Source organism: Haliotis rubra, unplaced genomic scaffold (assembly GCF_003918875.1).
Source record: "Haliotis rubra isolate DU_JTF1 unplaced genomic scaffold, ASM391887v1 Scf46, whole genome shotgun sequence".
Taxonomy (NCBI): Eukaryota; Metazoa; Mollusca; class Gastropoda; order Lepetellida; family Haliotidae; genus Haliotis; species Haliotis rubra.
The window spans coordinates 262,210-280,537 of NW_025767146.1; the positions used below are offsets into that span (position 1 = coordinate 262,210).

General features: G+C 39.8%; 1 protein-coding gene across 1 annotated transcript; it reads left to right on the forward strand.

The window, feature by feature from the left end:
• The first annotated feature begins 7,633 nt into the window (after positions 1-7,633).
• Positions 7,634-16,472, forward strand: LOC124290250. Its single transcript, XM_046726962.1, is given in 6 exon segments — positions 7,634-7,764; positions 10,368-10,673; positions 11,961-12,058; positions 12,060-12,093; positions 13,387-13,503; positions 14,747-16,472. Coding segments are annotated over 6 exon segments (1,683 nt in total). The 5' UTR covers positions 7,634-7,718; the 3' UTR covers positions 15,829-16,472.
• The last annotated feature ends 1,856 nt before the right edge of the window (positions 16,473-18,328 follow it).

The following is an 18,328-nucleotide window of genomic DNA, read 5'->3' on the forward strand; positions in this document are numbered from 1 at the left end:
CTGTCTGAAAGCAAGACAATGACACAAGTGGGTGCTTTGCCATTACTCCCTGAAGTCGCACACGAATGGTCAACACTACTGACAGTAATGATACAGGCTCAGAATCTGAAAGAACTGGCAATTGGAAAGATCACCCAACTGTTATATCATTAGACATGGCTCTATCACGAGAAAGTTGTTAAACTTTTGGATTCCAGTCCTGACTTGAAAAGACAGTTTGTGCCCAGGCTTGGTGAGTTGCATGTTGTTATGGCTGCTCTTAGAGCTCTTGTACATCTATTGAAAATTCTGGAATTGATGATGCCTGGATGGAAGCTGATGTTTTTGGTCCAACAACAACAAGACAGATACTAAAATGTATCCACTACAAACGCTGCCTCCGAGCTCATCTGTACTCTTACACTGCACTGTATGAGTTATCACTTGAGGAGTTTTTCAGGAATAATCCTGGGCTTCAAGTGGTTTACTCTGATTTCACCAAGGAAATTGTCAGAGCCTGTAATGTAGTTGACAAAAGTGAAAAGGCAGAATCCGTGAAGTGTGCAAATTCCAAGCTGCTTAGACAAATTGCCATGGATGATCTAATGACCAAATTTCAGTCCTGGGAGCAAGAGATGTGCAAACATGCCATGTTCAAGTCAATGATGAACTACTTGCACCGTGCTGAAGACATTCTCTTCTTCATAGCTGCATCAAGGAATGCAGATCTTAGGTTGCATCTAGAGGCTGGTGAAGAACTGAGCAAACTCTTTTTTGCAATGGATCGGATCAAATACAAAGACTGTGGCCCAGATACTTAGCAGATATGTATGCACTGAGGTCAAAGGATCCATACACATGGAATGAGCTGGCTAATGGAAATATATCAGTTTCGAAGAAAGGTATCCCCTTTGTGTCCATTGGAGCTGATCATGCATGTGAACAACTGAACAGACTAATGAAGGTACACTCTGGTCTCGTTGGCATATCACGGAATGCAAATGCAAGACAGCGTTTTTTTCTGGCAGCACCTGAGTTGTCACGCTTAGCAAATGAGTTCAAAAGTCAGTTTGATTTTGAAGCAGCTAAAGTCAAGGAGCATCATGACCTTGCACCAGGTGTTATCCAGCGGGACCATATTGCAGTTGACAAAATCAAGAATGCTATCCTGAGTCATGGGAATCCTTTTACTGTTGAAGGGACAAGCTGCAGAATCTGATAACACATGCATATATTCAAGATCAGTATGTCTCTCAGATACTCAACATAGATGAGACGGGCAAAAGTTGTATGAAGAATATGTGGCAGAAAGAATCAATGGAACAGTCAGCCTATGGGCGCCAGTGAAGAAGGAAAACAACCATCTCTACATGTCTGACAGCAAGAAACAAACAGTGAAACTTCGGGACAAGATTGTGGACCTGAAAGAAACAAAGGACTTGTATGGACGGCTGATGATTTTAGCCAGATCAAGCCGCGATATTGACCTGAAACATGCTATAGGGAACTATGAATTCACACTGACACCAAGGGCATTCTTTTCCCCGGATGGCATGTTGTTACAATGTACAGACAAGTCAAAACTCATCAGTTGCCTTGAGGAACTGGGTAAAAGTCATATGATCAGTGATCCGGAAATGGCCCCTCAACTTGACCAAATTAACTCTGCAGTGTATAGGATTGCTGTAGTTGATGGTATGGTTCTTCTTCAGAAGATGACACAGTTACCTCCTGCAGTGGAGACAGTAAAGGATCTAAGTCAGTGCTTCAATAACCGACTGATGAGCCTTACAAGAGAATTTGATGAAGTCATTCTTGTGTTTGATACCTATAAACCTGATTCACTTAAATGGTCAACAAGGGAAAAAAGACGTCATGGCAAGGATCCAGTCCAGTACCAAATAACTGATGAAACAAGAATCAAGCACATCACATTGAAGCGATTCTTATCTCACGACCAAACCAAGGATGACCTTGCAGATTACCTAGCAACAAAGACCATGGAGTACAACAAGGATTCATCAAAGCTCTTCATCACCTCAGCTTCGGGTAACACAAGAAGTAACAGCAGCATCAACTTTGAGTCAAACAACCATGAAGAGGCTGACACACTGATGATCTACCAAGCCATATGTGCATCTCAGCGAAACTCGTGTGACTCTGAACTTGTTTTCTTCTCTCCAGATACTGACGTCCTCGTGCTAATCATAGCAAATTATGACCACCTGCCAGTAAAGACATCTATCTGCATGGCATCAGGTGAAGTACAAATACAGCATATATGGAAATCACTTGGGGTTGAAAAAGCGAAGGCTCTGCCAGCCTTCCATGCCTTTTCTGGAGCTGATAACACAGGTAGATTTTCTCGCATTGGGAAGACAAGGTTCAAGACGTTTCTAAGAGCCACCGAAGACACTGTTGAAGCTTTGCAGCTGCTGTGTTGTAGAGAAGATCTTGATGAAGAAACCTTTTCAACATTAGCTAGATTTGTATGTGCTGTGTATTGTCCAAAAACAATCACCTTGAATGAAATTCCTGAACTCAGATGGTATCTCTTTTGCAAGCACATGGCTGAAAGTGATAGGCTCCCTCCAACACTTGGTGCCTTGAAACAGCACATTCACAGAGTTCAGATGCAGGCATGGGTATGGGCTCAAGTTCATGTTGCCAAACAAGTCTTCTTGGACCCAATGAGATACGGGTTTCATAGGGATAAAGATGCTCATCTTAGACCAGTCACCACAGATGTTCTGCCAGCTGCCCAGGCTATTCTCGAGATGGTTCGATGCCAGTGCAAGACAGACTGTTCAACTCAGCGGTGTACATGCAAATCAAAGGACTTACCATGTACTGAACTTTGTCAATGCAGTAATCAGTGTGAGAATGAAGAGTCTCAAGTGGAGGAAACAGTTCCTGATGATAACTTTGATGAACTGCTGTAAATATATCTTATGATGAGTGTGAAAGACCTCTCCTTTCGGTGACATTGTGGATATATACTTTCATCATTAATGACAACTTTTCGATTGGAGATATGATTACATGTCTGAAATGGAAATCACGATGATATTGATGACTTGCTGTAAATGGTGTTGTGTATTTGGTGCTTATATTGTCTGAAGATTGCAACATCTGAGGATAGACATTAAGCTATCAATTCTGTGACATTGTGGACATTCATCTTCAACCTGTTCCTACGCTTACACCACTGATCAACAAGTTAGTAGTTTCATTGATTTTTAACAGCTAGTGTGGTTATCATAAGATTCATAATATTCTTGTTTTATACAGAGCAAAATAAGTATAACAAAATACAAGTGTCTGGGAGTTCAGTGTATAGATATATATCATAAATAGCTGATATGAAATATGTAATGTTTAGATTTTGTATATAATAACACATTTCCCCTTCATGTATACACATTAACAGTGTCTTTGATACTGGGGTGTATACAAGTAATCCTTTACAGCATAAAAGCTTCAAATATATACATGTACTGAAAATAGAACCAGAATTGTACTTAAAAGTGAAAAAAAGGGTGGCACATTATTGAATGTGGCGGCCATTTTGAAATCCAAGATGGCCGCCAATGGGATGATGGGAAAAATTGGAAACATTGTTTTTTACATCAAGTGTAGTGATTGGTTTAAGAAAATGTATACTGTTGCTAATCTCCAATTTCTTTGAACGAAAATACATAATACAATGGACTATATGTTATCTGACCTCGCTTTCGCTCGGTCAGATACCACAGGAAGGACACTCGTTTCGTATAATTCGTATGTAATGAGACCTCGTGTAGTATTCTCTATATACGCACTCGCTGAGCCAGACAACAGTGTTGCCATGCAGGTGTCATAGGGCATTGTTTCGAGAACGTGCTTTCGAACAAAATCACATTACATTACGTAAAAGGGTATTATGGCGTATTTTTAAAGTTTGTGGTGCTGTATTCTAAAGGTAGGCCCCAGTCTCCACTGTGGTAGTATGTACTTTCAACACCACCCTACATTCAGCTTTGAATAGAAAAGCTGGAATAGAAAAGTAGGTCGGGCTGTCGGTGAGCGCGGGGGCCATTTTAAACAGGGTTTCAGCCCCTAGGCTTTTGTTTTCCGTTTCCTGAAGGGTTTCAAAAATAGCATTAAAAAAGTGATGACGAGAATGGCCTGAAAACACAGTTTCTATTGTCATCAGTATACCAAGGTTTCGTGTTTTTTTATGACATTAATGTTATTTTCCCATTTATGTGTCGGTGATGGAAATATAAATTACATTTTGTAAAAGGTCTTTCGGCCAAAACAAAAATAAGTACTGTATGTGTGATTTTTGTTGATAAACAGTCAAAGGAGTTAGTTCATTAGGCAAAGATTATTAATTAAACTTTAAATTAAAGGGGCACTGATCCATAGCAATTTCCGTGGACTGGTTGTTGCATTTGTTATTGTTTTTCTCCCGAGACTACCCTGATAATATCCCATAATTCTTGGCTAGGTAGAGATCTCTGCTGCGCAACCCAACAAGCGCAATTGTAGTATAAGGGTGCATCCTAACATTGATAAACGAGGGTGAAATTAAGTTTCGTCTTGGAATTAATTGGAAAATGTAGTCATCTTTTGTCCCCATTAATATTTCCTTCGTGATCATGATAACAAATGAAACCTTTTTGAAGTTTAAAGGTCACATGCAACCAAAAAATCAAACATAATTAAAACACAATTATCACTTATTCATGACATATAATATACATTGCTGATTATGAACAAACATATAAACAAAATTATAAGCGTACAATCGCAAATCAAAAGTGCAATATTGTGTACTTGGGTTTACTTCCCAAGAAACGAAGCAGCCGGGATACCGAACCCAGTCAGAGTGGGTGGGTGTGCACTCAAGTGTAACGGCTGGTTCATTTGCAGATGCCCTCGCGGCTCATTGTGTGTGTATATATAGAGATGTTGGGTTTTGTAAATACATGCTCATTTTTTGTGGATAACATTTTGCAATCAACAGACATCATAACATGTCATGTGTTCAAGTATCACACCTGCCTGTCTGTGTAATTACAAAATGTGACAGAGACCGAACTCGGGCCATAAATCAATGCATTTTGTTTATGGTGTATAGCCTGATTGGTGTTAAGTTCAAATTGCATGTGGTCAGTGATCCCAGTTGACACATAGGTGTCAATAAAACAAGACATTGAGTTTTGTCTGTAACAACGACATATCTATATCACAGTTAGAAATTCTGTCAACGCTAAATAATGACATTGCTTTTAAGTATCGAACTGAGAAAGTGACTCGGTAAGAAGAACGTGTGGTGAAATAGACAAATGAAATTATATAAACAGTTAATTTACTGTCATAACATATAAAAAGCTCGCGCCTGTGAGATATCAACAAAACATTAGGAAAATAGCTCACACCAATGCCTTCACCGAGTATTCACCGGACAGCCCGCTTCCAAGTTGCGCGAACCTTTTTCACTGCGCACGTGCTATAAGCGCAGCCCAGCTGTTGAAACCAGTTTTACTCCGAAAAGTCGGGGGAAAATTAGTGAATCGTTTGAACTCCGATTTCGCGCGTTTTTTTTCATCGCGTTATTTTTCAACTTTATAAGTTGAATTTGCATTTTTGATGATTTGTTTTTGGTAAGTCCATACCGAAAGGTATCAGAATCTGCAAAGTTGTGTTTTAACTTTATCTGCCAAGGGTAAAAAATGTTAGATCTGAAAGAAAACGAAGTCAATGTATGTTTTGCATTTTTGCCATATAATCCTAACATAATTAATTTATCATTATATTTTTAATCAATTTGGAACTTCATAAAAAGTACACAATCTGTTGTTTAGTGAATTTATAAAATGACTGTAATATCTGGACACTTTGTAGATTGCCTAAGTGATTCATGTTTCACACTCGCACACGCCCTAAGTGCGACCTAGTGCATGGTGTCCGTCTCGGATCGAAGAACTTCACGGCAAAAAAAATATGAAATGGAATGATCTTTTTGAATGAATAAAAACAAAATACAACTATCCAAATTAAAACCGACTATATCAATAATATACCTTGTTCGAGGAATGCATGTATCCATTAATATCCACATAGAAGAACGACATGCCGTCCATTTGCAGTTGACAAAAAATCTGCTCCATGTCATGTGTCTTTTATCAGTTTAATATAGACAAATTGTATATGACTAGTGGTAGTTTCTCAACTGGTCACGTGACTTTGTTTCAAGGTTTTCACAGTGGTGTAAAGTCTCACTGGTCTCCCGAGGTAGCACACCAGGCAACTATCTACATGATGTCCGCCATTCTTTTAAAAATAATTTAGTTAGACAACAATGAGCAACCAATCAACGTATTGGCGGTTAATTCTTTGAAGGAAAAACGTTGTTTTTTACACAATCATTTCACGACAGAATGTGTGTATATTCAGTACATCTACATATATATATATTACCTTTTGACAAATCCGCTGTGCGAGATTAAAGTAATTAATCAATCAATCAACGTGTTATCGGTTAATCCTTTGATCGATGTTTTTTTCTCTTTTTAACTCAGCAAATATTTCCGTTTGCTACACTTCCATGCACACGGCTTTCACACGGTCTGGAAGAGGTAATAATTTTTAAAAAAAATAATATCGTTTAGTTCAGTGTTGTAAACGGCAGTGATTGAAAAGTTTATACCTTATACGGTTAGTTCGCAATTAAAAATATTTCACTGTACAGAAGGGACAATGGGTTATGAAAGATTTCGGCTACGAATTCTTTGCAGACACAGTAGGAGTAAGTAAGTACAGTTTTATGCCGTTTTTAAGCACTATTCCAGCAATATCACGGCGGGGGCCCTAGAAATGGCTTCACACATTTAATACCTGTGGGAATTCGAACCCGGGTCTTCGGCGTGACGAGCGAACACTTTAACCACGCGCGAACACTTTAACCACGAGCGAACACTTTAACCACGAGCGAACACTTAACCACGCTTTGCTTCGTAGTCATTTAAATCAAGGGTTTAAAACCATAAGCAGTGACCCCCGAGGTAAGCGTTATAATGACACACAATTCGCTGGATCACATTTTAACTTCACTTTTGTCGTCCCACTGGACATGGCAGTCACAAGGCTTGATTTTGGGGGTCGGTTCTTGACAGGCAGTGTGCGCAAAAGTTTCCACGTTTTGCTAGCCAGTCGGGAAAGCTATGTCTTAAAGTTACTAGCCCACAAAATAATTTATCAGGCCTTAATCTTGCATGATTTAAAAGTGTATTATAACTTAACAAGTCGGAGAGAGTGATATAATTAAAAAATGACCCCAAGAAAATTCACAAGTGAGTCGGGCCAGTGACTGTGGAGATTTACTGGCCCGACTGGATTTGTACTAGCCATGGGCTAGCGGGCCAGTGGCTCTTTCGCACACTATTGACAGGAGTCCCCAGAGGTGTGCACATTTTGTCTGGGATCCTCACCCACTCCTTGGGATACGATGTTCCTGGCTATCTTAATGTTCAGGTTTGAAGTTTTGAGAAAATCCAAGTTCGGCTTTGCTGCTTCATCGGCATAGCCTACTGCTGTATGCATTTAAGGGAACGCGTTGAATCGTTTTAGCGGGACGCAATAGGACCGGAGACAGAGTTAGCTACCTTTGTGATAAAGATGGCGTCGATCCTTCCAAGCAGAAATATTGATGAATTTCGGAATTATTTAGCGTGATAGAAAATGGTTGGAGGATGAAAGTCATCATCTTCCTAATTCTTGCCACTGCAGACGTCCAGTGTATGTGCAATATTCATGCTTTATTTTGTTTGCAATTTCGAAAGTTTATTTTCTTTGTGGGCCTTGATTTGGGTAATAAAACTCGGAGTGTTTTGCAAACGTATAATTAACAAGTTTTTACAGAATTGTCATTCCCCACTTGTTGCTCTTTTGCATTTGTGTATAGCAAGTACGGAAGTAATAGTTGATCTTATACATGTCACTGGTAATTTACTGTCGTGGCACTGCGTTACAATTTCCCATGACAATTTTATCGTTGCAGCACACATTTGCATTGAGAAAACGAGATCGTTTACCTGAGTGTTTGAAGATATTTTTTCAAGATGTTTTAAGATATGAAAATGGCAAGTTGGTAGCTACCCGCAATGGAATTGTATTAATGTCATGGGGACTTACTGACCTCACCCTTCACCCCCAAGCTGAGAAACGAAGAACAGTGGCTGTACTTGTGCATTTTACCAAATACACTATTTTAATCATTCTCTGCATGCTGAGGCTACTTGTCATATCTTCCTACGAACCTCTGTTCTAATACTCCCCTTTCATGGTGCAAGTGTTCAGGATTCGCGATTCGTTGCAATCGGATTTAGTTGTGCAATCAGCGATGTTGTTTCAAAAGTGATCATTCACAAGGCCTCAGTTATTTCCGCATGCTTCAGGAAAACTAAAACCTCTTTCCCAGCGTAATGCGCAAACGTTTCTTCTAGACAGAAGTCATGTAATGGTGGATCAATTATTGCCCTCGTTGACAACAGACAGGGTAGCAATGTCTTGTGTGTCACATCAACACAAGTCACCGGCAGAGGAGGGATATTTGTGGCCCCACATATGCTTGTATCAAGTTGGATCTAAGTCGATGTAACACATGTTCTGATTGGATAGAAGAAGGGAGATAATTTGTGTTGCGTTTCTTTGCCGCTAGGGGATTTTACGAGAACTGGGAAATATGGCTGTATTAGAACAGAGTTTCGTAGGAAGATATGACAAGTAACCTATGTGGGAAGAGAATGTATTTTAATATGCTGCATGAGACTATGTTACCGATTTCAGAATGATGAGATAATGCTCAAAGTAAGCTGCTAAGCCACTGCCTATTATATGCCTGTCAAAAGAAGTTCAAGAGCAACCTATCTTTTCATATGATATTACAGAGAACTGTAGTCAAATGAACAAATTAAGTGTTCTTTAACTACGTTTGAGCTGTATATGTATTTTACAAAACCCAGTTATGATGGTTAATAATGTTATTCGGGGGCATGGTGGGCAAGCTGGCTAAGGTGCCAGGCTAGTGATCCAGCGAGCTTGAGGTGACGGGATCGAGCCCACCTGTGACCGAGTGTAAAAACCTTGGAGTTAACTTTGCGTGCAGACTCTCTCAGTGTTGTCACAACCCCTAGTGTACAGTACACAACCCTGTGTACTTAAAACAACCCACGAATCCGTTGGTATATGACCAGATGGTGGCCACATGAATATGTGCAAACACCTAGTTGCGGGTACAGCAACGTGCTGTAAACTTGGACAAAATACTGTGACTACGTGTCCCAGTCCACCCAGCTGTGAATGGGTACCTCGTTAGGATGGGAAAGCCACATCAACTCGGTGCGCCTAGTGGCTGCAAGAGTTGTATGCTCCCCAGGGAGTTGAGATTGATAATGCATTGTGCCGTTTGAGACTGACATCCAATGCTCGAGGGAAAAACAAAGCACCTTTGAGCAGGTGATCTGGATATTGGCGTTACATAAATATATATATACGTAAGTTCTCAACTCATATTTGCAAAGAATTCCAACTTTTTGTACCTAGGCTGACACTGAGTCCCAGTTCCTTATAAAAATATAAAAGAATATTTTTCTACAAAACAAATTCAAATGGAGTCCAGAGCTATGCTTAATATCTTAGCTTAGTTCCATATAGCTGTGGCCATCTAGACTTGCCAAGCCACTCTAAGTTCTAACCTTGAGTAGGACAACTATAATTTAGTATAAATGTATTCTTTAGGGTCTAAGAGACAGACCAGCTTGTGCCATACAATCTATAGTGTGTCAGTTTTGCAGAGGTAAGGATCATCCATGGCCACAGTGATGAGGATATAGCCAATTAGTTTCACAGGTTATTGGTCCTAAGTAGACACCTTAAGTAATAGTGGAATAATTATAATAATTAACTGAACACAGCTTGGTCAGTTATCCCTCTTTAGGAAATGTAATGTTTTAATTTAAGAAAAGTCATTTGTGCTCACTCCAAAGGTGATTGTGTGTTATGATCCTCTAAAATTTAAATTTTAATATTAGAATTGTTACAGTTCTGACTAGGACTCTTTGACTTTCCTTTGGGTTTTGAACACTGGAAATGCACTGATTAGGTAACAAGTTCATAGCTACAATTTTAATTTATAAGGTAAATGCAGAAGCCAATGGCCTGTATTATCCAATCCTGACCTATATTATCATGTATTCTTTGAAGGGCTTTTAAAAATGATAAACATAAGTCAAAGAGTTTTTGGATATCAATTTCTATATTTGTTTAATAAGACCTTTCATAGTTAATTCTTACTTCTTCTTCAGGTGAAGAGGTTTTATCATCATTGTTATTATTTGCAGGGGGGCTGTCCAAACAGTACCCTGCCCTCGATGTTGGACACTCCATCAGAGTTCCAGAGGGTAGGGAGAAAAAACTGCCATGTAGGATACGTAATGCCCCTCGCAACTGTTCTTCCTTGTACAAGCGGTTTTACTGGGAGGCCCACGAGAAGCGCTTCCTGCAGCAGAAGATCATCAACAATGGCTGTATCGTGGAACTCACCATCAAATCCACATCCTCCGATGCTGGGCGATACAGCTGCATCCTCATAGCTCAAGACAGCTATGAGGTCAAGGAAAAGCTGACCATATTTATTTCCCCTAAAGGTTAGTAGGGACACAGAGCAGGGCCCCGTTCCTCAATGCGATCGTAGCGCTACGACTATTGTAAGTCTATGTTAAAGTATGGGAGTTCTACGATCGCTTTGAGGAACGGGACCCAGTAGTGTTCCATGATGCAGTTACAAAAAATCAAACTTGGTCACACATTTGCTCAAAGTTACTAGCTTTACATTTCATCTTGAGGTTTGAAAAATCAGTGTTTCTTTAATGTTATTTGTACTGATGACAACAACAAAAAAATAATAGAAGGAAAGTTTAAGGTTTTCCTTTTCCAGTGAGCCATGTGGAATCCTCGTCCATTACAAACTACTGTACTGTTTATTTATCATGGTGTCAGTAGTATTGTTCAAAATAAGTGCCTGCCAGTAGGTCAGTGGCAGGAAATCTTGACTTGGACCTATAGTATCAAATCTGTATTGGTCCTTATCGGCTGCAGTAAATTTACGTGTCAGTTTATTGGTCAAATTAAGCTGCGAGGATCTGGGTTAGAACTGGTCCTCAGCAACCCATTGCTTGTCATAAGAGGCGACTAGCAGGATCGGGTGGTCAGACTCGCTGACTTGGTTGCCACATGGCCCTCATATTCCAATTTCATCGATTGATGCTCATACTGTTTATTACTGTGTTGTTTAGTCAGGGAAAGAAACCTTTCAAAATTTCACGCAAGACCAGAGGACCAGTGAGTGGACAATAATCAGTGGTCCTGTCTGTATTTCACTGGTCCAAAATAACATTCGTAGATTTGGGGGGAGAATTCACTGGCCACCTGGGCACAATGTGTTAAGCCCATTTCTGGTGTCCCCCGCAGTAATATTGCTGGAAAATTGCTAAAAGCGGCATAAAACTAAACTCAGTCAGTCACTGGCCACCATGACCACTGCAAACTTGTCATTTGGTGGTCCTGATGAATGTTTACTGGTCAGGCACCACAGGATCAGCGAACATTTCGCACACTGCTTGTCAAGACATGATTATTTACAGACCGCTGCCATCTACCTGCAATATTGCTGAGTGCAGTGTTAAACAACACCCAACACAAACGAAATATGCTGCAGTCTGTTTTAATGAGGGCCTGAAGAGTTTAGTCAGGGCCAGACTAATGCTTAGTCTCTGAAAATATATACAGAAACAATGAAATTGAAAAGGAGCCACAGTGAGATGGGACATCCTGAACCTGAGGGAAATCTAGACTTGCTTCATTTAGAGTTTTGCAATTTCAGTTAGGGCTGGGTGGAAGGAAGGTTAAGGGACTTTGTGTGTTTTGTCTTACAGATAGGCAAGGAGTGAAGTGTTCAGTCCCGATGTTCAAGTGTGTGCCGCAAGGTCACTGTATCTTCCAAAGGTACCGCTGTGATGGTTTCGATGACTGCCCCCGATGGCTCCGATGAAACCAACTGTGAGAAAGGTGAACAACAATCTTGTTCTTTTTTGGTACACATGTTCTTGCAACTCCACATTGGGTTCACAAATTGGTATTGGAATTCCAGAGCCATCCCTTTCTGTATGACCTGATGAGTATCTTTAACCTGGGACGCCTCGTATTTAAACAGTCTGAGACCTGAGCCACTAGTCCGAAGCTTGAGTGTAGTCAGATGTTATCTGATCACACAATACTAGCCCCAAACTAAGAATGAAATACACTAAAAACAATGCCAAAACTACAAGTGACGGTTGATATACTGAAATGTTTTGAGTAACAAGTGTGTAAAGATTTCAAATGTGGAGTTATTCTACCACCATTTGGCACTTTACAGTGAGATATGCTTGTTTTGGTGTTGTGGGGTATGCAGTTATCTCCCTTTGACCAGTTTTGGTTTCTGCAAACAATCAAGAATTAACAGAGCTAACTAGTGGATTTCTACTTCTTTTGTCAGAGTAATGTTTTAGTACAAATATTAGTTTCTATTTCAAGGTCCTATTATCTGTACAGAAAGATTCTATCCTGTGCTGGGCCTGTGCCACAAAGTGTTCTTTGTGCTTCAGTGACCACAGCTCACATACGTTAAACATAAACTTACAATAGTGATATTGTTGTGATTGCATTGGGGAACATAAACTTAAGATAATCATGTGATTGTGTTTGGAACATGGGTCCACGACCTTGGAGTCTGACATGGTTAAAGCATGCCATCAACACGCTAAACTCCTGGGTTCGATTCCCCACATGGGTACAATGTGTGAAGCCGATTTCTGGTATTGATATTGCTGGAACATTGCTAACAGTGGCATAAAACCATACTCACTCACTCACTCACTTGATTGTGTGTTGATTCAAAGCTTGATTGTTGATAGTTATGAATACACAATTCAATACACAATTCAATACACAATTCAATACACAATTGATTGTTGATAGTCGTTTGTAATGCCAATCCCTGGTTTTTCGAAATGGATTAAAGGCCACCATGTCATAGCTGGAATATGCAGCCTTAACAGAACAGGTAGCCTAGTGGTTAAAGTATTTGCCTCTCTTACCAAGATGCGTGTTCGATTCCCCACATGGGTACAATGTGTGAATCACATTTCTGGTGTCCCCTGCTGTGATGCTGCTGAAATATTGCTAAAAGCGGCGTAAAACTAAACTTACTTACTTCCTCACTCACTCACTAAAACAAAATCCGAATATTAGACATGAGTGCAATAGATTATGTAGAGTACAAATGAAAGTAGCATTGAACTTTGTCATGGTTTGTTACAGACAAGTGTGCCGACAAGTTTGTGTGTGACAATCACCGATGCATCAACAAAGACTTGCAGTGCAATAAACAGGATGACTGTGGGGACAACTCAGACGAGGATAAGCGATGTCAGGAGGGTAATGATTGCCATGGCAACAGCACCATTCACTGATGTAGTTTCACACAGCTCCTTTGGGCGAATGAAAAGGGGGATAACTCTACCCAATTTTTGTGGACATAATGTCTGTTTTCTTCTGAGTAGTAAATGCAACTGCATAGAATGGGTGCACAGATAGTAATAATACATTCCATGTCATTATACAACTCCCAGAAATTCCCATATGATGATGGATTGATGAGACAACTATGAAACTGGTGAAAAATTGTAAAGTGTCTTTGAAAAGAATTAAGTATTCAAAATTTATGATGACTGCCTTGCATTTCATAAATTTAAGAATAATGCCGAGCGACATCCCCAGTCAACATGTTATCAACTATGTTAAGTTACCTTTCTGTTAAAAATATATGTTTACATTAGAAGTTTGTTTGTCCCACAATTTGTCCAACTAAGATTTCTTTTGATGCAAAAATAGGGATTTGGTGATTGCACTTTTTCAAAAAGTGATCTCCAAAACAATTAATAGTAGGGTTTGCATTATAGGTGATAAGATTATATTGTATTCAGTGGGTAAGAATATTACAAAGCTACGAACTGTAAGACCTCAAATCACACTCTTGGTAGTATAATATGTAAGTACAGCCAGCCTTATAGAAAGTGTTTCATCCTGGAAGGTTAATGATCAAGCCTGTCATGCCTGTGTAGCAACCATGGGTAGATAACTCCAAATTCCACATGCCATTTTACTGGCCCTTCTATAATTTGTTGCCACAGATAAATACAACTACAGTCTGTTTGGGTTCAAATGAGAACGATGAATAATTAAATAACTCGAAAGAGGGATTAATGAACAAAAACATAAATAAGACACATGGTCCTGTTCCCTGACAAATGGGGGGTCATCTCACCTGGCTGTGCTGAGCTGCAATTGCAGTGCGTGACATCGGTGTTCCACCAGCTGTTTGTCACCCCTTGGTGTGAAGCGTGAAAATAGTAAATATTACATGATAGTTTCTTAGACAACATTTTCCGTGATCGACCAAAAAGCGTCAGATTTCAGATCCTGTAGGGTACAGAGGTTTCAGGACCATGTGTCTTATTTATGTTTCGTGCACGTATCCCTATTTTGGGTTATTTAATCAGTCATCGTTCTCATTTGAACCAAAACGGACTGTAATGATTTTTCAGCAGTACCGACTGCCATGTCACAGTCATATCACATGGGACATAATTTCTGAAGGGACCTCTTTATGTTGTTGCAGATCGAACTCCAGCCTTTCCAGAAGATGACCATTTTGATTGGTTGAAAACTACTGTCTACACAGTGATTGGCTGCACAGTAGCTGTTGTCATCTTTATATCTTTGATTGTGATTGTTGTATTCCGTGTAAAAATGAAAAGACTACGAGCCCGACGAATCGCTCGTGCAATTGAGCGTCATCGTCAGCACCAAGGCAGCTCCAGCCAGTGTCGAAACCAGGAACAAGATCCGTTCTTAGCTATAGGATCCAATTCTCATTACGGCAATATTATTGTCAATGTTAATAATGGCGTCCAATATGTGCCAACCGGGGACTTTGCTTCGTTTGTGGATTCCCCGACCCCATACCATGAAGTGGTTGCCTTGGAACGAGACAGCTCTCCCCCGGCCCCTTACAGTACAATAGACCGCACCCCACGGCAAAAGCCAGGGGGGACAGGTGCCACCCCTGAGGATCACGCCAACCCCAATGGTGGTGATGTGCGCGAAACAGCCCCCCAGACCTCTGATATGTCCAGTATACAGGAAGATATTTCAGATTTAGTAGAGGCGTTGACTTCTGAAACCACAGAAGAATCACGGAACAGTAGAAGTGACGTTAACCCTCCTGTGTATCCTGGTAGTGCCTGGGGTGTGGCGGCTGGTCAAGGGCTCGCTGCTGCAACCCCTACCTCTTCCCATTCTAACCCCAGTAGCAATAGAGAGTCGGTTCATGATAGCAGTAGAGACTGTAACCCATCAACCTCTGATACAGTGTCACGCTCACGTCAGTCGTTAGCGTCCAACACCGGGTCCATGTCCCTGCCCAGGCCAGCAAGACTGGCTGTTCAAGGTGGGAAAATTGTGTTAAGTGCCGAAGATTTGGAACCCGCAGGCTCAAGTAACCAGCTCAACACATCTCAGGATGACACACGACCTCGACAGTGTCACCTGGAGGTCAAGGCAGGTCAGATAGTGCTTACTGATGTGACTCGTAGTGACCTCGGAGTCCAGTCGCCCCTCAACACAGATAGTGTCATGAGAGGAACAGGGGAGCTTGAAGTGCGTGATGGACAAATTATTTTCAGACCAAAAGAAACATGAACAAACATATAGTAGATTCACAGGGTATTGATTATATACATGTCTACTGTCCATTAATGTCAAAGAATTGTTATCATGTTGAAAGCTGTACTGATGCATCTAATATTTGACTTCAAATGGCCAAACCGATGAAGCATTATTTAGTTAGCTTTGATTAAGATTTATCTAAGTCATATTGAAAAGTAGTTTATTTTGCATTTGGTCGACAATTACTCCCATTACTTTAGTTTCTTTTACTGTTGGAAGGATTTCTAATGTGTGAATTCAGTGAACACGTTGGTAATGGCCTTGTACTCCAGTTCTATACATTTTAATAGATACAAAGCATATAGCTTCTGTACTTAAAGGTGATCATTGTAAGCAATGAGTTTCAGTAAACAGTTTTACGCTCAAAATATCCTATACAAAATAATTTAAAGAACACCCAATTTTTCTGTAAGTTTAAAGTTAATCGGTCATAGTGGGTCGTGCAATGCACAGCCTTAAAACATTGTGTTATTCAGCTTTCTTTAAGTAGTTATAGTCTGTTTGCAGTGTAAGCACAATTGAATGAAACCCTGAGAACAGGAAGGGTTGGTTTCTACGGTAGTCTAAGTTAACGCTCATCACGCACCGCACGTGCATTTGTTTCACTGTTCCAACTACTGTGCGTACCCCCTTGTAATACAAACCAATAATAGCGATTTGAAACTATGATTGTTTGTTAAACAACTTTTATCCTAAGTTGAATAAAATCCTGAAATTTAAATGTCCAATTGGCAAGGTAAAATTATGAGGATTCGCAATCTTAATTTCACGTTATTTGATTTACTTTTTTGTTTAAAGTGAAATTCATCGGTACGTTTTCACTGCAAACAGACTATACTTTGGACTGAGAGAAAAAAACTTCATCACATATATCTTTTGTATCTACACAAGACGAGGTGAAAATTTTCCTATTTAAATGTTCTTGTTATGCAACTCAGTATTGCAACTTTCCCCGTGTCATAGCAAAACATAATTTAGTGTATTTGTTTTAAAATGATAAATAAGTAGAACTACCTCCATGATATGAAGTGAAGAAATGTATCCTGAGGGAACAACCATTATTTGATTCATTTTAACTTGCCAGATGTTATGTGAGGCCAGATGAATTTGACTTCATGTTATATTGATTCACCTGTAACTTCAGGGTCAAGCCGAATAGCAACACAGGCCCTCGGAAAGGATTTCATATTGGCATGTGAACATCAGAATTACTTCAAACAAGATGACAGATCCATTTCCCGTTTAATTTTAACAGTAACAAACATTACCGAAGCAAAAAAAAAAAGATTTTAAAATATTTTGACTTGTTACAAACAATGATGATGATGATGTCAAGGGGAATAATGCATGGTAACAGTGGATAACCTGCACGTGATGTACTCAAGAAAATATGATCATAGACACTATGCTGTTGATTGAGTCATTGGTGTTTATATGTTAACACACACAAAAAATAAATTTTTCCTGCATGTATTTGTGGGTGATAAAATTCTGAAAACAGAATCTTAAATTAATCTGGCCTTATGAAGCAAACATCACCCATTTGGTGTCTCATTTTGTTGATGAAACTAATCAAAATTCATTGGTTTAAAAATGGCATTTTCAATATTTTTGTTTATTTTATTGGATTGTTATGATGAATATTGAAAGAATTATTTAATACAGGTTATGGTACATTATCACAATCATGGAGCGGTGGTGGGGTAGCCTAATGGTTAAGGCATTCGCTTGTCACGCTGAAGACCCGAGTTCAATTCCCTACATGGGCACTATGTGAGAGCTGATTTCTGGTGTCCCCCACCGTGATATTGCTGAAATAGTGCTAAAAATGGCATAAAACTAAACTCATTCACTCACTCACTCACTCACAATCGTGGATCATCGTTATAGTTATTGTGACCTGTGCAGCTCATGGATGTCAATGGCAGCTGACATAGTCACCTTGACCTTCCTTACTGAGAAGGCCTAACAATCCAGTCACAATGAAAAAGCATTTACTTGTGAAATATTGAATATATTTACCATTTCTGTTATTCCAGTCTTCAACAATAGTCTGAAGTATTATTTTGTTATCTTGTAATTCCTTCTCCAAAGAGGCTGCATTTTTACTGCTGTTTTTCGTACTTAACAAACCAAAATTTTCCCTCTGAATCAAATGTTTTTATGGAATCATATTATTGCTTGAACAAAAACACACATGTGCAAGAATCATTCATGACCCACTTGTGTTACTCTGGGACAAGCCGAATACTGACTCATGCCCCTCTGGAACTACTTCAAACAAGAATGGGGGCGGTGGGGTAGCCTAGTGGTTAAAGCGTTGGCTCATCACGCCGAAGACCCGGGTTCGAATCCCCTCATGGGTACATTGTGTGAAGCCCATTTCTGGTGTCCCCCGCCGTGATGTTGCTGGAATATTGCTAAAAGCTGCGTAAAACTAAACTCAGTCAGTCAGTCAGTCAAACAAGAATGA